This window comes from Apus apus, chromosome 2 (assembly GCF_020740795.1).
Source record: "Apus apus isolate bApuApu2 chromosome 2, bApuApu2.pri.cur, whole genome shotgun sequence".
NCBI classification, from domain to species: domain Eukaryota; kingdom Metazoa; phylum Chordata; class Aves; order Apodiformes; family Apodidae; genus Apus; species Apus apus.
The window spans coordinates 80437546-80460305 of record NC_067283.1 but is presented as its reverse complement, the minus strand read 5'-3'; the positions used below and the strand labels follow the sequence as shown (position 1 = coordinate 80460305).

General features: G+C 38.7%; 1 protein-coding gene across 5 annotated transcripts in view; it reads left to right on the top strand.

The window, feature by feature from the left end:
* Nucleotides 1-22760, top strand: part of TRIO (trio Rho guanine nucleotide exchange factor) — a 250398-nt gene that overhangs the window by 102796 nt on the left and 124842 nt on the right. For all 5 annotated transcript variants that reach the window (XM_051612788.1, XM_051612787.1, XM_051612790.1 and 2 more), the window contains exons 10-11: nucleotides 6233-6355; nucleotides 13475-13666. In XM_051612788.1, coding sequence (XP_051468748.1) covers nucleotides 6233-6355; nucleotides 13475-13666 — 315 coding nt within the window. The remainder of the gene's footprint in view (nucleotides 1-6232; nucleotides 6356-13474; nucleotides 13667-22760) is intronic.

Genomic DNA, 22760 nt, shown 5'->3' with positions numbered 1-22760 from the left:
ATGCAGGGGAGTTGGAACTAGATGATCTTTAAGGTCAAACTGTTCTATGATTTTATTATTCTCTTCCTGCAAGTTAAAGAAAAAAAGCTTAAAAATACTTAAACACTAAGTGTTTAAGTGTAAAAAGTATTAAAACTTTGTTACTTAATTTTTGATGTAAAAAGAGGCATCTATTAAAAGGCAGGCAGTTATCCAACTTCTCAACGATCAGATGTGATGAAGGACGCAGAAAGGAATGAAAAATAGTAGCTGACGAGGTAAAAGAAAACAGAGTCAATATTATGAATGGTCAGGCAGGGCATAGAGAACCAAACTGAAAATACTTTTATGCCATTGTATAAATCCTAGAGTCTCTTCATCAAGGTTACTATATTAATAGTAGCTAGTTAGGAGAGTCCAGTGCTGGTAGTCGCATGAATAGTCATTGAAGGGCACTTGTCAAAACTGATAAGGCACAGTCCACAAATGAATCACCTCTTAACTTAAAAAGCTTCATAAGGAACCATCTGAAACTGAAAATTAATATGGTGTTTGCTTCTCATAGGGAAAAATGTAGGTCCTCCCAGTGGTAGTCTAGTACCAACAAATGGATCCTGGAACTTTCTCCTCTAAGTTTGAATTCAGTGCAAGTAGGGCCTACTTAGGCAACCTAGGCCAAGGGATCTCCTGAGGTTATTTACGAGATACATAATTTGGTTTTCACACTTGTAGGCTAGGCTGCAGGCAGGTTTTTTCCTGGAGCAAGGTGTTCATTAAATGCTACAGAGAGCCCTATTGTGTTGTTCTTTTATTATCTTGGGAGTCATAAAATGTTTGTAGGAAATTCTCATTTTCTGCTTCTTCCTAAGTCCTGTCTCTCAGAGTGGAGGCATTAGCTCTGAGACTGCTTTGTTCTTTGAAGCTGGCAAATAACCAGTTAGATTCTAGTCATTGTAGAGTTACCACCAGGTTCTTCAGTGATTAGCTGGATGTTCCTTCTCTGTATGAGACCTGTCAGCCCCTTGAACTCCTGCCTTTAACATGAAATAGATACAGGTTTTAAAACAAAAAAGTACCCAGCTTTACTTACTTTTATAACTTCCAGTGTCAAGAATGTGTTATCCAAATTATATGTGTGGATTGTGAGTATACCAGAAGTTTTCAGTATGAACCAATTGATTCAGAAGGGTTAATCCATTTAGGCTCATTATGCAGTATGTGCCTTATCTACTGGTTGAAGAAATTTCTTTCTTCCTGTTATGCCTGTGGTTTCTCTATATGCTTTGCAGTGCAGATCTTGTATTAAGATACCAAGATATCCTCTAAACAATTTGAAACTTTTGGTGCTAATGCACATCTTCATCAACCCCTTCAAATTTCAAACTAGATCTTATGTACCAGATGCAGCCCCTGCTTGCCATTTTCCTAAGGCCTTCCCTTAATATCCCATAGTTATCAGAGGATGAATTGTCCTTTGGTTTATCCCTGTAATGGCTGTTAACATCCATGTCGGAGGCTTCTGAATTGTTGGATGTGGAAGGTGCAGCTTTAAGTTCTGTTACTTTACCACCTTTCAGATATTAGTGTATTTTGGGCATTGCCTTGTGAATCAAAATGTGAATTGTGATTAATACTGCCTTTTGTAATGCAACTTTACGTACTTTGATTTCTATGCAGATCATGCTGTAACTCAAGGATAATTCAACATCCATACCAGACAAATTGATGTAATAGTAACCAGAAGCAGATGCCTTAAAGATAACAGCAAGCACATAATGGTGTTTCCCTGCAGTAGCCTTGCTTTGGCAGATTGTAGTGCTCTCAGCTTTGAAAATCCATCAGGGAAAAAAGTGATCTTGAATAATGATGATTCTTTTCTCTTGCAAAACAAAACCAAAATGACTTTAGCAGATAATCTAATTTATCTGAAAAATGTTAGCTCTTTAATTAAATAATCATTGACACCATTCACTGCATGAAATTACTGGGTTTTGAGGTATTGGTTGAATTTATGTCCAAGACTGTTCTGAAATGGTTTATGTAGAACTCCAAAGCAGCTTTCTAAAATAGTTTAGTTTTCATTTGCATGTTCTCTTGGACTTTTGTCTTTGTTCAAACATTAATAAATTATGTTAATATTTTACCTAGTATGATTCAGAAACTAGCATGAAAAGCTTTTTCAATTATTGTCAGTTAATTATTTTTTTTTTATGTCAAAATAAACTAAGTGTGGCTTTTTTCCACTGTTCATAGTTGAATTGCAGAGTGGCAAGCAACCAAATGCATTGTAAGTGAATCTAGAACTGTCGTCTGTGATTTTCTCCTCTTCCCTCCACTGGCCTAGTTTTCTGATGGATTAATGAAATAAAAAAAATCATGGAAGTGTTAAGTGAGCAACAGAGCTGAGCTGGAGGAGGGGATTGGGCTGTGTTGAGCTGGTACTTCATTTTGTGTTACTTCCGTCTTAGAAAATTGGGTTTGTTGTTGTTTTTTTTCCTGTCTTGTATGTATTTGGAAAGTGTTTCTAGTGGAGCTTTCCAAATCAACAAAAGCACTGTGGTGCTAGCAATGTACACCAAGAACCATCCGCTAATTTCATGGGAGTAAGTAGTAAGGAAAGTAGCACATGAAAGATAATTAGATAAGATATTAATTACAGCAAATCTATAATTTGAAATGTCAAAAACTAAATGGAATTCTCAATTTTACCTTAGCAGAGACATGACAGCAGATCTGGTTCTTTCTCAGTTTATATATTAATGGCAAGAAAGTGGTTTTTTTGGTTGGTTTGGGGTTTTTTTTATTTAGAAGTGAGGTCATTGGCTGTTGCACTCACTTATTGAAAATAATCCCTCTAGTGTAAAACATGCTAATAAAAGCATTCTTTTATGTATAAGAATTAATGAGCTTACCAGCTGCATAATGTACACCAGGCTTTTACCTAAGGAAAGGAGCTGGCTCTGACAGTTCTGGTACAAAGTAGTTACGCAGAGTTGTAATAGCAATGTGGAGGGTTGTGCTACTAAGCTATGAAAGGTGAAAACTGAACATAATGTTTCTGGTAGAGTGATACTGCTGACACTCCTAGGGTTAAAGTTTTTGGGCCAGAAGAACAGTCCTGAAGGCTTGCAAGCTGGAGATGATGAAAACATACTTGTAGTAGCTTTGTTTGGGTGTTTTGTTTTGGGTTGTTTTTCTCTTTTCAAAACATGTATTTATTAGGTCCTTGCTGACCGTAGGTGTCTTCTCTGTCCTTTCTGATAAAAGTGTTTCTTCTCCTTCCTTGATCTGCCTGCCTCAAAGACTCAGTCTGAGTTTTTCTTGTAACGGTCACATGTTTCAGCCTTAGCTAATGAAGGGCGGGCCAAGAATCCTTACTACTTGCTCAGCATCAAATTAATACTGATTTCACTGCATGATCCCCTTGTGGCTTTTGGAGGTGGTTCCAGTGTGAAATTACTCTTTTACACAGAGTTTCCACACTTTTAACTATCTGAAGATTAGAAAGGCAGAGATTTCCATCTTCCCCTTTTGAATGTAATGGCAGTACCAAGTAAGTGAGAGTGTGCAAAGTAGCTAAGGGGGGAGGAGGGTAAGGACTGGGTAGTGATGTGGGGAAGACTGGTAAAAATGAGAATGTGGAGTTTGCAAGATATCAGATTGTTTATTTCTGCAAACAGCATATACAAACCACATGTTTTACAGCCATGAGGAATGAATTTGTCAAGATGAAGCCATGTTTCCATAGAAGTTTCTTCTATGAAATATCCTGTATTGGTGTTTTAAGAATAAGCATTTTTTATTTTATTTTTTAGATTATCTTTGGGCATAAGGATGGTTCTGCTGAGACTGCAGATAGAGCTTAACTGCATCATTAAAGCAACTTGCTGCAGTGCAGGATTATCAATACTGAAAAGTATTGAGCCTCTTAAATTCCTATGTATTACTGAACTACTGGAGTGATTTCCATGTGTTTTCAGTATTAGTAGACAAGTCCTTAGTGTATTGTTACAATGATTTCTGTAACTCTTACCTTGCCAGGGAGAGAAAGAAAATGTGTAATTTTAGATTGTGAAATGGCTAATAGCAATGGTTAATAGCAGTGACAGCTAATGGTATTGTCCTGTGGTGGAAGTGGCATATAAAAGCTTTCACTGGCAGGCAAGAGTATACCTGGACTCTGCCTTTACTTGCTGTGAAATTCCCAAGTAGAGAGTGCGTCCTCAGTTTTGTCAAGAATCAAAGTAAGAAAGCTGAGCACTAGTAAGACTTGTATTCAAACTGATGTTGCTTAGAGACAGCAATGTTTCACTGGTTAACTGGTTTATGTCATGATCTGCGTACTGGATTTCTGTGACAATTTCTTGAGAAGTTACTGAGCAGTATTTGGAGCAAAAATCATTCTCCCTGAGCTGCTTTCTGCTTTTCATCCCATGCTTTCTGGGACACATTTTCCTGTTGATTTAATTTGTTAGCCTATAACTGTTAGTAGTCTCCAGAGTCCAGTCTAATTCTCTTATCCAAACATTTCTCTTTTTAGCTCTTTTCATAATGAGAAAAGCAGAGTCTCCTGAAACTAGTCAAAGGCATGGTAATATAAACTGTACAGTTAACTGAGGCCTGTTTGGCTTCTCACTCTGCCTTCTCTGATCAATACTTTCCCTTGAAAGAAGCAAACAAAAACATACATTGACCTAAAACACAATAATTTTCTTTTAGCAATGCTTACTAGGAAAAACAAATATTACCTAAGTGTTGGAGATTTGAGCTGGGTGTATTACGTGGCATTATGGGGTTATTTGTTGTTTTGAAGGTGTCCAGTAGGAGAGAATCTGCAAACCAAAAAAGATTCTAACAGTCAAAATAAGTGAAAAAATCACACCAGATGGTTTCCTTTTGTCTACTAAAGAAAGCACGGATGTTTCGTATGGGAATAGTCTGTGGGATTACATGTGTATTGAATGTAGCCATGAGTGATGTTGCAGGAATGGTTCTGAAGTCTGCTTGGAAACAAAACAAAACAAAGAGTTGATGTTCCCTTTTTTCTGCACCCCCTTCTCCACCCCTGCTTTGTCAGATGCTTTCAGTACAGGAAAAGGAGAAAAAACCTCGCCTAACTTCAGGAATCAAAGTTAAGGACTCTAGTAGATAAGGAGATCTAAGGTACTGGTTTCTGACAGGTATATTCAAAACAAAATATGCAGGTTTTGAAGAAAAAACAATGCTGGAGATAAATGTTAGGTAAAGTATACCACACTACTACATAAATACTGTATAAAAATGGTTAGCTAAAAAAAGAAAATTGCTTATATACCACTATCTTAAATACTGAACAGCATTCTTGAACCTAAGAGTAACTTCCAAAGCATTACATACTGTATGCATGCTAGCTAATGAATGAATGAAGATATGGCCAAGATGTATTAGTTTGGAGAGAGACCAGATGTTTTTGTTCAATTACTCATCAGAAACTTGGTATGTGAGCAGTAATCCTTTGTGTTAACTGGCAGGAACTAATTACATGTACATTTTTTACTATTTATAAAGCTGTCAGCCCAGTCATTGTGGTAGAAACATTAATGTCCTTAAAATGTGCTTAGCTCCTCACTTTTTCAGCTATAAAATTTACAATACACAATTATGTCTATCTGATGGTTTGAGGAGATATTTCTTCACAATTAGGGCTAAATGTTTCATATGTTCTAAATGCAGACATTGTCATTAATTTCATAATGCTTTCAACTCAGTTTTACCGTGTTAAATGATTACTGCTGAATCTTTCTTCTTGACTTAATGCGTAGTAGAAGTGACTTCTCATCTAAAAGAAAACTTCACTGTGTTATTCACCACCATTGTTGGAGAATGTGCAAACTCCATTAGTGTTACATTACAGAAAAATGTCAGCTGAAGGCATGAACGGATTACAGAGAGACCCTCACAAGGGATCTAGCTACTTGGATCAGATTACTGTCAAATTGATGAATGTGTAGAAATGAGGTTGTCCTTGGTAGGCTTCAAAATAAACATACAGTCTTAAATCATAAGATTTAGCTAGTTTGAGCTAGTTTTTGCCTTGAGAAAAGTTAATGAGATGTAATTAATGTCCTCCAGTGGCAATACTGTGTTTTAACCCAACAGTACAGTTCCTTATATGCAGTTCCTTTACAGCTTCTTACTTTCTTGGACAGTTGTCTTTTTGTTGCAACATTCAGCACATTCACTTGTGAGTTTTTGTGTTTCTTCTCTGTCACAGGTGTTGGATTGGATTGAAAACCATGGAGAAGCTTTCCTTAGCAAACATACGGGAGTGGGAAAATCTCTGCATCGGGCTAGAGCTTTGCAGAAGCGTCATGAAGACTTTGAAGAGGTTGCACAGGTAAAACAATCACATGAAGGACTTGTACATTTGTCATGAAAATACATGAAAAATTCCTATTCTGGCAACAAAGGGCTGGGCAGAGATAGCTCCACTACAAAAAATTTGATTCCGAGAACAGACTCTTTTGTTTGTGTTTCAAGCTTTTATTTAATTTGTCCTTTGCACTCCAGCTTCCATAAGAAAAAGACAAATTTCCACAGTTCTACAGAGAGTGGGAGCCTTGAAGCCCAACAGAACTGCTGCTGCCATTATTATTTATTGTTATTTTCAAAAGTATATTGAGTCAGAGAAGAAAGCAAGCTCTCCTTTTAAAGTAATTTAATTTCTCAGGATTCCAGGATTTGAAGTTTTTGTGCAGCCTGTAAGAGAGAATGGAGATGAACTGAAAGCTCTGCTTCCAGACTTTGAGCTTGGGTAGCTCCAAAATCCTCACAATAGTCTGAGGGACAGGGGAAGGGCTCCTAAGAAACCAGGTGAGCCAGCAAACTGGCCAACCTGGCTTTGTTTTTTTTCTTTAAATACGATTGAGTCTGTACATGTTCTGAATCACTGATACCAGTGCACTAGTTTTAGCCCTAAGTGGAACTGATTATATAACTTTAAAACATACTATTCTGTGAAAAATAGTCAAGCTGAAAGGATAGAGATACTAGGGAATACAGGGAGCATAACAAAAGTTGGTCTGAGCAGTAGGCTCGAAAAGAGGACATGAGGTGTATAAAACCCATGAGAAACTGAAGGCTAGAATCCTCCCCATTAGTAGCATGTACTATCTGTCCAGTCATAAGAATTGGTAAGAGTAAACATCTCTAAGGTTTATCAAGAAAAAAATTCATTAAGGTGGGGTTGATTCAGTGGTCCTTCAGTCAAAACAGAGGATGCATTATTAGAAAATGCAGAAGTGACATGCAGGTGCTTAGCAGTGACACCTATTATGACAGATACATCAGAGGTGTGTTTACAGATTGCTTGTTTAATGTATGATCAAGCTCTTAATTTTATTGCAAATATGGTCTTAGAGCACTCCAATAACTGAGGACTTGAAATGGTATCAGAAAGCTTCCTCAATTTTGACTTCCTATAATATTTTCCAAAGTAATAAGCCATTTTCATTTTGTATATATACATGTTGGATTACTGTATCCATACCTAGTACTTCATTTTAGTAAAATCTGTAATATCTTCCATGTGGAAATACTTCTTTTCCTGGGTCAGACAAGCAAAAATCTATTTCTGTAAGGCACTTAACAAAACCTGAATGATCTCATACTTAATACTGTGTTATTTAAGCAAACAAGAAAAAAATGTTTGTGTAACCAAAGGGGATGAAGTGTGTAGAATTGTTAGTGGGGTGTAAACTGTTAGAAAAGCATCTTCTTCACTTGCATTATACTTTAGAATAGAAAGCTGTAAAGCAACTTCTTAGAAAAACTTCCTAGAACTGAATATAACTAGAATTTAACATTGTCTTTTTAGAGGATGGGTGGAATTTCTATTTTTGGAGATACTGAAAACTTAGACTGGTCAAAGAACTTAAATATACTGCAGGGGACTATCTTCCACTGGCAGAAGGATGGACAGAATGATCTAATAAGTTGTTCTTTTTTTCATCTCTAACTCTTTAATGTGTAATGACTGCCAAGAGAGGCACACCCTGAGTTGTTCCTCATACTTGCTTTAAAACCAAATGTAAGCAGGCCCCAAAAGGCATGTTTGTTATTGGTGTTCTAAGAAAGATTAAGTCTGAGACAGCAACCTGCAGTCCTTGTTAAAGCATTGATAACTTTTAGCTGATGTATTCTCTACCTACATTTCTGGTTGGTCCAGGTCTTTGTGTTTTAGTTTTGGGGTTTGTTATTTTTTTGGTTGGTTGTTGTTGTATTTTCTTTGTTTGTTTTAATAGAAGCTTAGGCATAATCAGGCATTTTCAGTCAGCTCTAATCAGAAGTTGAGAGTTGAAGCAGTATCAAATGAACTGTCAGTGGTGTGGCCAAGTTTTATCAAATTCAGGGAGCCAACAGTAATGTGTTACTGATTGAAGGCTAACTTACAATTTAGAGAAGAAATAAAATTACTATTTTTTTTTTATTTTCTGCTTCCTCCCTTATTTTTTTAATGTGAATGAGGTGCCATTTCCTCAGCAACATTTAAAGCAATGTTAAAATAAGCTGTGTGTTGAATAGAAAAGATGTTGCAGAGTCAGTGGGCTCAAAATTCATGTGAAATGAAGGCTTGTTTCTCTTTATTTGGTGCTTTTTGTTACCACTACTGAAACACCAGATAGTGAAAACAGCCAACTAATAATTCTTCCCAAATTCTGATGCATCGACATTTGTGCTACACGTACATACTTGGACTTATACCCACCATTTTAAAACTGAGTATCGCTCTTTTAGGTGAAGTCTGTTCAGTTCACTTTCTATTTATTTTTTTTTCTTCCCTGTTTTCCTCTCTCCCCATATTCATCTTTATATCCACGAGACCATTTATTAGAAGTGTCAAGACTCCAACTTTCGATATAACTGATTGATTTGTGGGCACAGATTTTCAGCTTAGAAGCACTGGATGCAGATTATTAGTATGGTTGTACTTCCCTATGCATTTTTGTATGAAAATCTAAGCCATCTTAGATTTCAACTATGATCAGTGTTGCTTTTTCACAGTAGTCTGTGGTCAAAAAACATGACGTTGTATGGCAAAAATTACTTAGTCCAGTCTTCTTCCGCAGATAAGGTTTTTTCCCCATCTGCAGACTGCATCTGAGAACTCAAGTCTGCTTGGTGTGAGAGATGCACAAGAAAGATATTTTTTTTTTTCCCCAAACCTTGTATGAATACACCTATCATTTCCCTGCTACCACCAGTTACCACCTCCTTTAAGGCTGTAAAAGAAGTTTTCTGTATTTGAACTGGTTCTTCACTTTACTATACCATCGCATGGCTGTAATACATCAAAGTGAAGGTCTGTGTCATATGTTATCTTATTACCATTGCCAGATGCACAAAGAGAAGGGACTGCATGCATAAAATGTTACCTTTAAACTCCCAGTTGTCCAGGTTTATTTGGTGCCTGTAACTGAAGGATGCATCAGAACCAGTGTTTAATAGTCATTGATGGACTTTTCTTCCTTTAATTAGGCTAGCTACATTTATGCTTTTGGAATGTGTGCTAGATCCTGTGGCAATGAGTTAAGCAGTTTAATTGCTGCTTAGATGAAAAGTACTTCTGCTTTTTCATTTTAAGTGTGTTGTCTGATACTTAAATGTAATAGCATCCACAGTATTTAATGAGTAATCTATCTTAATTTTCTCTACCTTTAATGATTTCTCTACCTCTGTTAATCTCTCTCCATCCATGTGTGTCTTACTGTCTTCCCCCTTATAGTGTGCTATTGCTGTCTGTATTCAGTCCATACCTCCACTTCTGTCACTGTATTTATTGTTGGTAGTACTAATACCTGCATCAGTCTTTAACCTTTGACCCTTCTATGATGTGTCACTTCATTTATTTTCTAAAAATATGGCATTTGGGTTTTTTTGTGAAGACTAAGAAGGTTTTTCAACAGGAAGACCAGGAAAATGATGGGATATGTTCTTGGGGAAGGTGTTGAGCTCTCTGTTATGGAGAATCTTTTGGAGAAGAATACCTATTGAAGATGTGAGTATAGTTGATTGGACTTTCAGGCACGAAGGGATGGACTAGAGGATTTCTTGAAAGCTCTTATTCGACTGATTCTTTTCCCCTGGGATTTAGAGAGGTGTGCTAGTGGAGAAGACGTGCTGAAGAAGTGTTAATCCATTTCAAAACTCTGTTGAACTTTTCACAATGCAGGCTCTTTTTTAAATTTAGAAACCTGGCATAAGCAGCTTCAAGGAAAAACTGTTCTTTCTGCCTAACCTTGTGTTTTCCAACTGGTGGCTGCCCTTTGGACCCAACATTTTCAAAATCTTCACTACTTTTTTTCCTCCAAGCATTGTTTAGAAGTAAGCAGAGGGTTGGGAAAGCCAGTAGTTAGTACAGCACACCTATTTGCTGTGATTGCTTTTCCAAAGGGCAGTTATTATCTAACAAGATAAATATTTATAGTTCATCTCTACTTGGAAGAGAAATTTTAGTAATGATGCATATGTCTGCTGTTAAGGTTTGAGAATTGCAGCCCGTTTTGCAGCAACATCTAGGTTGCGATCATTTCAAACTACAGGCAGTTCACTGTCCAGTTTACAGAAAGAGAAATCATGATGTGCCTGGGCCTGTGGAATTCATACTCCTGGATATTCCTGGAATTCATAAACAATGCTTCACATGTGAGATAAAGTTTTCATTAAAATGGGAAACTTCTGTTTCAGCCATCTGCAGTTGGGTGTGGCTCTCTGGGTTGATGAAGTAGTTGTTGTTTTGAGAGCGCCTTAAGGCTCTTCAGCCGTGGCCCTGGAATATGTGTGAGCTGTGACTGCGGAAGTCAAAACACCAAAGCACAGATCACAGTGTGTTTTGAGCCAGCATGGCCTGAGCCAGTCATCTGGAGCATTGAGTAGTGCGCTCCTCGCTGAAACATGTAGGCTTATGTTGGCCTCTGCAGGCTTTCCCAGGGAAACTGGGGAGGATTTCCGTACCTCGCTGTGCAATTAAAAAGCTAAAGGTTCAAGAAGGGCTAGGATGCTGTCATGGTTCCTTGTCTCTCTCTCCTGGCTGGCTCGCCATTCATGTTGTGGTTTAGGACAGCACGACAGCAAAGGAAAAGCCCCATGGCTGCTCACTAAGCTCCCTCCCCCCCGGCCTGACACACACACACTCTGGGATGAAGAGGACAAAGCTCATGGGTTGAAAAAAAGGACAAGGAGGGTTCTTCACTGACTAAGGTCCCCAAAACAGACTCAACTTGGGGAAGAAATAATAATTTAATTTCACACTAATAAAACACACCCAGGACACAGACAACACACAGAGCAGGGCTTGCATATATTACCCCACCCCTCCCTTCTTTCCTCCATGGGTGCAGCGGGACAGCTGCCATCTTGCCATGGGTTGCAGGGAAGCTTCTGCTTGTGCATGTTCTTCCCCTACTTCCTCACCAGTCACCAGCATTGCTCTCCCTCCCCAGCACAGCTCTTCTCCCTCAAGTGCCTCTCTGCTCAGGTGTTCTTTCGTGTCCCTCTGATGGCTCCTTGGCTGGGTTTGGAGCAGGGGGAGCTTCTCAGCTTCTTACCAGAGCCACTCCTGGGACATGAGGGGATAGGAAGGCTCTACAGAAAGACCTGGATAGATTAGATCCTTGGGCTAATGTTAATGCTGTGGGCTTCAACAAGGCCAAGTGCTGGGTCCTGCACTTGGGCCACAACAACCCCCTGCAATGCTACAGGCTTGGGGAAGTGTGGCTGGAACGTGTCTGGCAGAAAAGGACCTGGGGGTTCTGATTGACAAGGGGCTGAATATGAGCCAGCAGTGTGCCCAGGTGGCCAAGAAAGCCAATGGCATCCTGGCTTGTATTAGAAATAGTGTCACCAGCAGAAGTAGAGAGGTAATTGTCCCCCTGTGCTCAGCACTGGTGAGGCCACACCTGGAGTATTGTGTCCAGTTTTGGGCACCTCAATTCAAGAGAGATATCGAGGTGCTGGAGCGAGGACAGAGGAGGGCAATGAAGCTGGTGAAGGGCCTAGTGAATAAATCTTATGAAGAACACTTGAAGGAGCTGGGAATGCTTAGTTTGAGAAGGAGGAGGCTGAGGGGAGACCTCATCAGTCTCTACAACTACCTAAAAGGTCATTGTAGAGAGGTTGGTGCTGGGCTCTTCTCACAGGTAATTAGCAACAGAACAAGAGGGAATGGCTTCAAGCTGCAACAGGGTAGGTTTAGACTGGACATTAGGAAAAAAAAATTTCACAAAGAGTGGTTAGACACTGGAATAGGCTGCCCATGGAGGTGGTTGAGTCACCATCCCTGGATGTGTTTAAGGGTCATTTGGATGTGGTGTTGGTGGATATGGTTTAGGGGAGAACTTTGTAGAGTAGGCATGATGGTTGGACTCGGTGATCGAAAGCGTCTTTTCCAACCTGAATAGTTTTATGATTCTATGAAATTGTCAATAATATTTGGTTTTTTTTATTCCTATAGCCCATAGTGCAAAATTACCAGGACACCTAATGTGGTAACATAAGCAAAGCTTCATTAGTGTAGACTTTGCTTCAGTTTCCTCCAGTGGTTAACATCCATCTATGCTTTCTTGACGAGTCTGTTTTGAGAACCATTCTAAGGTGTGAGAACCCAAGCTTGGGCTCAGAAAGAACACCCAAATTATAGCAAATAGTTGGAATCAGTCCTATTTTGAATTAATGAAAAAGAAACGCAGGCTACAAGTTCTAAGCTTTAAGAACTGTTAAGCATCTCTTCTCTGACTCAGAGCACTCTCACCACACCAGGTACCACACTTCTGTTTCCTGCTTTGGCCCAAGTCTCTTTATAGGACTGCTGATATGCATTTGTTAATCCTATCGTGTATTGAGGCAGTATTCCACTCTTAGCCATAACTGATTTCTAATTCTTCTCTGTTGCTGCTGTTTCACAGATTATGATGCATGTAAATTTTGGATACCTCTTTTTTGTGTAAGGATGGAGAGAAATTTTCTCCCTCTGTGCCAGATTACTTTTCACCTTCCTGCTAGATGTGTGGATTTGATGTTAAGCATCACTACCAGCAACTAGGACAGTCTCATCTCTAATAATACACACTTGAAAAGTCCTTTGGCCATGGCTATAGTGATTTTTCCTGTGTTGAAATAGGTCACTTTGCAAGACATTTAGGCTGATCTTTATTCTAATTGTGAATATAAAATATTAATTCCGAGGAAGATTAAATAGGCTCCCAAGTTCTGAATCGAGGAGACTTTTGAATAGACATAAATAAGGAGCTAAAGATTGAATTTATTCACAGGTATGAATGAAAACTATCTAAAAATATAACAAAATCTTTAGCAAGATTATGTTCTACTACATTTTAAAAAATAAGAAAAATACATTGCAAGGGCCTTTTTTGTCCTTTTGATTTTATTAGTGGAATGGTTTTAAAATATGCTGACTGAATTTTATTTAACCTTGTGGAACTAACTTATTTCTCTACAGAACACATACACCAATGCAGATAAGCTCCTAGAAGCAGCCGAACAGCTCGCTCAGACTGGGGAGTGTGACCCCGAGGAAATTTATCAAGCTGCCCATCAGCTCGAAGACCGGATACAGGATTTTGTTAGGCGTGTGGAGCAACGCAAGATCCTGCTGGACATGTCTGTGTCCTTCCACACCCATGTTAAAGAGGTAAAACTGGTGCTACGTCATGGTCATAGCTTTGGACAATATTGGGTTTAAGGCTTAATGTTACTTTCATTGCCATAGGAAGTCATGAACCCCCTGTTCGTGTGATGAGTTTTGGTTTGTAAGTTGCTGGGGATTGGGGGCTGGGGTAGGGTCGTTGTTTTGTTTACTGATTTTTGGGGTTTTGTTTGGGTTTGGTTTTTTTTATTATTTTTACTTTCACAAGCACCTTCTACCTCTTTTGTTTTGGAAGTACACATGCTTGTTCAGTCATTGGAAAGGGGGCAGGGTCAGATCAGGGAGCTGATGAAGCTAAAAGACAGCATTGCAGGATGAGGGGTGGTGAGATACTGTGCACTTTTGTTGTTGGTTTGATTGTTGTTTATTTTAATCCAGGCAGCTCTCCAGTGCCTTTAACTGAGTTGTCAGACACATGGTTAGACAGACACAGTTCAGGAGACTCAAATGCAGGGTGGAAGCACAGGGCTACTTAAAGCAACCCTGCTGCCTATAGAGACTTTTTCTTTCTCTGTTTTATATTGTTGTATATTGTCAGCTTTTCACAACCTAAAGAAATTATCTCATAATGACATATATGTCATAATGACAATAGTTTGCAATTTTTAGACTTCTTCAAAGGTTGAACTGATACAGCAGGAAAAGAAGTTTCAGCTAAACACCCTTAGTTTTCAGCCAAATAATTTTTCTGTTCCAATTCAGAACACTGACCATAGGAGTTCATAAGTTCGTGGAAGAGGGTGGAATAAACTAGATCAAGAATAAGGACGTTGGTAAAGGATTCTGGTTAAAGGTAGCGCAGATTTCAACAAATGCAGATTACTTCTGTTTAGAGCTGATGTTAGATCTTCTCACTGCTCAAAGTAGGTGAATAGAGAAACATGTCAGAGTATGTGTCTTCCTACCCTTCAGCTGACATTAAGAAATGGTCTGTTCAGTGGGGGAAGCAAGTATTTTAAGTAGCTTCTTCAGCAAAACCTTGAGGATAAGGGTCGGGGGTTTTTTTACATCTGCTTTGCACTTGAAATAAATGCACGAGACTTGGTCTTTGAAGGAGGTCAGGATTGAAATACTTCTTAGCTCTAGACATGAGTACATAGCTCCCCCATCAGTTTTCTGTTAGATGCTTCCTTGCTGATATTCTTCCAGGACTCTACTTGTTTAAACAAAACAAGTTCTGTATCGTAAGCTATCTTTTTTGTTTCACTTCTCTCAAGCACATGATGCTGTTCCATTACTTGTTGTGGAGTACAGGAGAAGTCAGCTGCTGGAACATGTTCATTGTTTCTATAGATTTCTTCATTACCTGTTTTTCTTAGCAGCAAGAGCAGCAGCTGGAACGGTATTTAAATTGATACAGTTGGTTGTAGTGATGAAAGACAGATACTGTAAAAGGATTTGCAAGGAAAAGGCTTTAAAAAATACAATCTAAAAAAAAAAAAAAAAGGCAGACTGATCTGTGAGTCACTGTTGAGTAGTTCTGGGAGGCTTATCCAGATGTGCTGGAATGTTGCTACTGCTCCCCTAGATAATAAAGTTTTACTGAAAAAAAAAATATTTCTATCTTGATTTTTTTCTTAGGGAAAATTGTTATTATTGTGACCCTGTAAGTGTACACAGCTGTTACTATGGCAGCCTGGAAAGGTACTGTGGCTGATGTGCACATGTTGATTTTTTGTTTTTGTCATGTGGCTGACCTCTATGCCTAATAAAGCAAGGAAAGTTAAAAAGAGTACTTATTTATGTAAGCAAGACTGGTTTTATTTATCTTCCTTTTCCTTTAAAATATAGACGAGAGAGTGAGGCAGGTGGTTCATAGTTACTAGTCTAGTTTCTTTAGTTAAGGTGCAAAGAAATAGCAAGCTCAAAGCTGCCTTGTACCGTCTGTATTTTGACCTGTTTTCAAGAGTGTTGTTTGTTATCAAACATGCATGTGGAGTGCTGAGAAGGCATCACAAAGTAGATGGAAGATAGAAATGCCCTAAACCTGAAAGTCATCCATGCTTTGTTGGCAGGAGAATTGCATTTCTCCTGCAGGATGTGGGAAGCTGCTGAATAAATTTGTGCATTCCTGTAAGCACGTAACCTTTCTGCTGTATGAAGGAGTGAAGAAAATAATGTGCATGCTTAGCTGGTGAAGAGTAGATTCGTAGTAGGATATGCCAGTTGTTGAACTGGAAAGAGATGTTTCAGTTTTTTTAAAAAAAACACAAACAAAACAAAACAAAACAAAACCACCAACAACAAATTTGTTTCTTGTATTTTTTTATTTCTGGTCTAAAAAATGGGCATGAAGAATAGAAACCCTGTTTGTATGTGACAGCTTGGAGGGAGCCACAGAGCTGAGAGAAGATGGTCATGTCAGTTGATGGCTGCTTTGAGGCTTTGAAAGCTGGCTCCAATATCCATCCAGTCCCTGCTTCTCCACTGTAGCTTTACATAACTTTTATACTTGACACAGAATTTGCCTGCAGCTTTTTCCCAGCTTCCCTGGGAAGCAGCAACCCTGCAGTGTCTGTGAAGCATTGTTACTCTGTTCACACTAAGTAAATCAGCACAGTTTCTTCTTTCAGAAGCAGTTTGCCTGCCACAGAAGCAATAAATCAGCTCAACACGTCCTGGAAGTAACAGACTTTTGCTACACCTGTGCACAAAGCAGCTGTGTAGTATGTGTGCAGCAGCCTGTCTTTAGCAAGTTCTGTAGCCAGGTGCTTTACAAGCTGGTAGTGCTCCCTGTGGCTTGCAAACATCAGAAGACAAGGTACAAGTTCTCAGACTCCTCACGGACCAAGCTTGAAAGACCACATAACTCACTGGGAAAAAAAAGAATGTATTCAGAGAAGCCAGAAATACGATGTAATGTAATGGTATTGCCATTACTTATTTTGCTTAATGATGATCCAAGAAAATCAGTTGCTTACTATATACGTAAGTTGTGATTCCATGCTGTTACGTTATTACTAGCTTCAAATTTGTAAGGTTGTGAACCTTACAAATCAACCTCGTGAAGGTTGATTTTTAACTCCCTTGCGAACAGCAATAAATTTCAATCTATAAGCCAAATTTTTCAGTAAGTAATGTACTGAAGTTAAGGCATGTACTGGAGAGCTTTAAAAGTGTTCAGGACCATAAATATCCCTATCAGAATCTTTGTATTGGAAGTACTGTAAACTGGCAGGTTCCTAGCCTGAGAGTGGATAAATGTAACTGAACATTTGAAATGGTTGACGATTGCAGGACACTGAATCCCTTATGGCCATTGTACCTTTTGACATTTAACATGGGATAGGACAACTTGAGAAAAAAAAACACAATTAAAAGATAATTTTCCTAAATAAACTATTATCATAAATAATTGTGTGCAAAGCATAGGAGCAAGATTCACAGTAGTCTTTGTTGTGAAATCTGTCACCAAGTAGAGATGAACAGGAATTTGGTGTGAATTCACATTCTTCCAAACACATACGTACAGACAATCTCTCTGAAATGGCTCCCTCAGCATCTCTCTGAGTGGGAAGCCTGAAATCCTGGCCAAGCCAGGTGTTTGTAGTAGTGCCAAAGTAGAGCAAGAGATATTTTCCTAACTGGAATCGAGTGTGGGAATACAGATCAGTCTGACTGTTTGTGGAAGAGAATGATCTCTTAAGAGCCTGCTGGCTTTTTGCATATAACCTTTTGTGTGGATTCTGACAAGTTGATTATAAAATAGCTCAGAGCACTTTTTATGTGTACACAATATGCTCAATGGTGTTGCTAGATGATGTGTCCCTTTTTTTGTCTTCCTCAGACTAAACTTTGCACCAGAATAGACTGACGTTGAAACAAAGAAAAGGGAAGTTGAATTGGCTAAGATTTCAAATACAAAACCTCACTGTTCCTGAGCAAAAGTAATGAAACTGTAGTCTATAGAAGCTGTTGAAGGACAGTGGCATCATTTTGAGGGTGTCAGTGCATGGCAAGGCTGAGGAGGTCTTGCTCTGACCATAATGCTGCTGATTCATTTCCATCTAGCTATGAGGCATATGCTTCAAAAAAGCTTGTAGATAACGGTCTCGCTTTGTCTCACAACTCACTGCCAGAAAGATGCCTTCCTTCGCATTGTCTGGTATGGAAGGGTGTCACCATGTAGCCTTCCATTTGTTTCATCTCAGGGTGGACCCTGAGTTAACAGACCTGCTCTTCTAGTTGACTGTCACTCCTGAGTATTTGAGTCTTCTCTGCTGGTGGTCTGCAACTTAAATGTGTATGTTGTACTAAGGCTGCCCTCCTCTCTGTGTGCCCTTTCCAGGCAGCAGGGCAGCTTTTGGATGCCCTCATCAAAGTGTGAAGACTCCGTTCCTTAGAATTCTGTGCATCTCTGATGTTTTTTATTGTGTCATTATAGCACAGCCGTGCTCAGTGTGATGGGTCTGGCAGTGTATGAAGTACAGCCTCTGATCAGTGCTTGGATGTGCTCGCGGTCTTGAACCTGAGAGTGGAGGAGGACGATTTTTAAATCTGAAATAAGAGAAACATTCAGGGGCAGCACACTCAAGTGTGTTGTGGGTTACTAGTTCAGTAAGAGTGGAATCCAGTTACCCAGCACAGATTTTCTCTCTTGAGTTTTATAGTACTGGTAGCTACAGTAGGGATGAAACTTAAGTCCAAGTGTTACTGAAATAGCACTAAGTGTTTGAGAGAAGTGAGGCAGAAATAGGCCGTCAAACTGTGTGAAGCGAGAGTATAGACATTTTTTTTCTTGTTCCGTTAAGAAATGGGGTGAATGCTAACAGAGTACTAATAATTTATGTAATTTTAGAAAGGATGAGAGAGACTTGGATGAGTTTATCCTGAATAGGAACATGATTCCATTTTAGCTGTAGAATGGATAGGGATATTTGAAACTTTTTAAGATAATTAAATATATTTTTTAAAAAATATATAGGCATTTAGTATCTTAAATGTTGCTGAAAGACCCTGGAAGACAAACTTCCAAAGGTTTAACATCTTACCTTTTTTGGTTTTGAGAAGTTGCAGTTTTTGTCTACTGTGTGTCCTGAAAGCCAAAGCCTACAGGCACACATCCACACACACGTCAGCCCCTTTCTATGCCCAGATATACCTGTTTGGGAATACTGTTGCAACATTTGCCCCCATACAAATAAAATACTTCCTTCAACAACTGTACCTGTGGTAATAAACATACTCCAACACTGTGCTGGGGGGCAGGGGCAAAAAAGAGGAATTGGCAGTTTTTAAATGCAGAAACTGTGTGCCTTTCTTTGTCTTACCCTGCTGAAAAGACTGAAAAGCCAAAAGCCATAATTATGGAAATGAGAAATAAAAATAATTTGCAAAAGAGAGTGACAGATATTTTATCCTAATAAGATAACTTGGGAAGGTATTTACTAAAAAATAATTGTTTTCTAATTATATTTGAAAAAATATTGTAAGGTCTTAGTTACATTCTTTCAGGAGATTGCAGGGATGGGACTTAAATGGATAGAGGCCCATGATGGAAATACTGAAACTTCCAGGATGTTGCAGACAATTAAAATAATACCATCTCAGTGACTAATGGCATGCTCCCAAGAACTTAGGAAAGAGGTAGCACAGGATGCAGGCTCATTCAAGCAGATGTTTCTCAGTCTGTGCTATATTTAGATAAAGAAAAAAAAAAAAAAGCTTGGTGAAACATTCGCCTGTCAGGGATTCAGAATTTTATTTCCCTCTCCAACTTTAATTCTGATAAGATGTGAAGAGCAGATGAAAAGGGCAGAGGAGCCTCCTTCTGTGACTGGATGGAATTATTTATATGGCTTTCTCACTGTAGGTTAGAGCTGTCTTGCTGCTGGATAAAGTTCTTACTGAGGTCATAGGATTCAGTGGTTTGTTAGGGGTCTTTGTGCTGCTTTTTTGACAGATAATAGAAAAAAAACATGCCTGGAGGTTGCTCAGAAGTTCACACTGAGAGAAAGTTAATAGTTTTGTAATTACAAGTTTGCTTGTTTTTTTTTTTCCCCACTGGATTTTTGTTGCCAAACTCTCTTCTATTGAATAATATGTTATCTCATTTCACTATAAAATCTGTAGTTCTGCACTGCTGAACATGGATGGGTAAGCTCCAGTCTGTTCACCCCCTGCTATAAACTGTTTGCTTTCTTTGGCTTTGCTGTGCAGTCTTGTACCCTCTTTATCCTTAGTTTTGTATTTTAAAAAAAAAAAGACAATTTGTGTAATTTCCAGTATATCCAGTGCTCATTCTGATTTTCAAGCTGTAGACAGCCAGCTGGATGTTGCCACCCATAATGAATTAAGCTCCTCTTGGTAAATTGCATTAATTTCTATCCAGCTTTAATAACCTGACAGTTTTCTTCATCTGTGTTGGTTTTATTCTAACTTTTGTGTGTAAACATCAAAATTATTTTAAGGGTAAGCAGTTTGTCAGAAATTTACTTAGCAGAAAAGTGTTAAAGGCTTATTTGGTAATGTATTAAAGTAACTTTTGCTATGAAAGTGCCACAGAGCTGTTTATTCACCTCAGAAATGGCTTAAATTGTTCCATTTTCAACAGCATATGAATCACAGCTAGGCAAGTAATGCATAATAATTACTATCCTTCTCTTTCTGCACATTTGTAAAATATTTTTCCTTCCGAAGCAGGATGCAACTTGGCCAATGAACTAGGCGAAATGCAGTGAATTTTTAAGCCCTTTGGTACCTTGGGGGCAAGATACTATGCATACAGACATGCTGTGCTAACCAGGCACTAAGCCAGTCAGCATAGCATTTGTGCTAGTGCCCATGTCTTTCTGCTCTAGACAGGTGATGGTACCTTGAACTAGCTACACAGAGGGAAAAGCGTGCTGGTTCTGTGTTGGCATGGTCTCCAGCAGTCAGAGTGGGCTTTAAGAGGAGTATTCCCATGCACAGTAGATCACCAATCAACAGTTTTAAGTTCTTTTGTTCCTGCCAGGTCGTTTCCACCCAGTTAGAGAAGTGGCTGCAGTGTATGTGAACAACAAAACAATACAGAAGTGAGGTGTCTCCCATGCGGGTGTGACACAACCCAGCTGCAAATATCATATTGGAAAAAACTGAAGTGGTTCTTAGACCTGTCTTCAGCCATAGTGCAGGTGCTTGTAAGGGAGCCAAGGGCCAAGCTTGATACAGACCAAGAGACTCAAAATGGCTTTAATTCCAGTCTGTCTGTAACAAATGTTTCTGAAAATTTGACCTCTAGAGACAGCACAATAAGTGTGAGATAGAGCTCTTCCAGCTAACACCAAATGCATGAGATCTGCAGTCAACAATGAAGTGTTACTCTGGAATGAATATATTTGCACAGTTGAAAGATGCACTTGTACACACCAACTCACTTGAAAGGTGTCTAACATAGTGTCCTATTGTTATGGTTCAGACATATCCTTCATAAGCTAAGAGAGGAATAAAGACATGTCTGTTGGTCATTGAGAACTGAGCAAAGTTTTCAGGTTATATTGCCAAGATTCTTGCTTTTAAGTTTAATTTCTCTCAAAGTAAAATTTGCATTCCTAAGCATGCATTTGAGAAAAAGAAAAATTTGGATGCTGCATTGGTTTATACTGGAATTACTGTTGATGAACGCTTTTGACCCACTTGCTAAATTCTATTGATTTATATTCCTTTTAATAAGAAAGACTGCACTGGCTTGAGCTTCTGGTGTTCACGGCTATGGAGTTGCATTCAAATCTGTGACAGGCATTGTCTTTGAGGGATATGAGTGGTCAGAACAACACAGTGTTTATGAATAGGCAGTTCCGTTTTGGGGCAGGGAGGGTAGTAGATTTGTAGAAAAAAGTCTGGTTAGCTATCATTAATTCGTCTCAATTTGTGAAAATTTAGCCTGTAGCTTGGTTAACTCATAACCCACATCAGGAGGCCTGTAAGACTCTAAGATAAAAATTAGCATTTAGTTTTAAAATGAAGCTTCAAAGGAATCAATTAATCAAGATCTGGAATCCTTCACTGAAATTTCTGTTTTAAAATAGCTACACTGGTAGTAAGGAAGTCTTTATAACATTATACAAACAGATGCATGAAATAGGTATTTCTGTGGAAAATGTTAAACAAAGAAATAAAGTATTTTTTTCTCTTTTAAAATTAAGCCAGTTTTTATAGCTTGCTGTCTGTATTTTAACTGTGTTAACCTTCTAATTAGGGTCAAAGTTAATACAGCCTATTTGTATTTCTAAAATATATAAAGGTGGAGATGAAAATACAGTCAAAACATCTTAGTACTTTCGATCAGAACAGACTATTCTTTCAGGATAAAAAGCAAACTTTAATCCTTGTTCTTGGAATCGCAGGGTTTGAGATGTGATGGTAAAATAGGAGGGAACCAGTTTGAATATTTCCTGTGAGAGTAGCTGTTCCATTGTGCTTTTAGTGCTGCAGGAGTCAGCTGTGCTCCCCTCTCTTCCAGCATTGTTTTTATCAGTCGCACAGTAGATGGCTGATGGTTTGTTGATGAGTAATTTTCACACAGCTTAAGATGCGACAATTTGCCTGATGAAATTGTGAAAAAGAACACAATAGGGTTCAAGTGACCAGTAGTGATGCCTAACTGGCATATGCCTATAGATTTTTCAATAAGCTGCAATGAGCTCATAGTTCTGAACAGGAGTATGTGCACATGTTAAGTAGGGGGGAAAACATTTAAATAACTGATAGAATTAGTAGTGATTTTTTTGTTGTTGCTATAGGTTGAAATCAAGATAGAGATAAACGCCACAGCTGCAGAGATCATGACAGAAAAAATAACCCATCACATCCAGTTTCTCCTCATATTTTGTTTTCTGAAACGTCCTTTTATTTTTCCTTTTTTTGAAGGCCACTGAAAAGTGTTACGTTATCTGTGTGCATGTGTCAGCCTGGCAGTGTAAATTTGATGGTGGCTACAATACATCTCCCTTCCTTCCTTCCTTCCTTTCCCCCTTCTCTCAGGGAGTGTTACCATAGCATTTCCCTCCCAGTGACTCTCTCACAGAGCTGCAGATGGGATTCTCACTATGAACTCTGTGCTGCTCAATCGGATACACTCAGTACTGTAGAAGGAAAA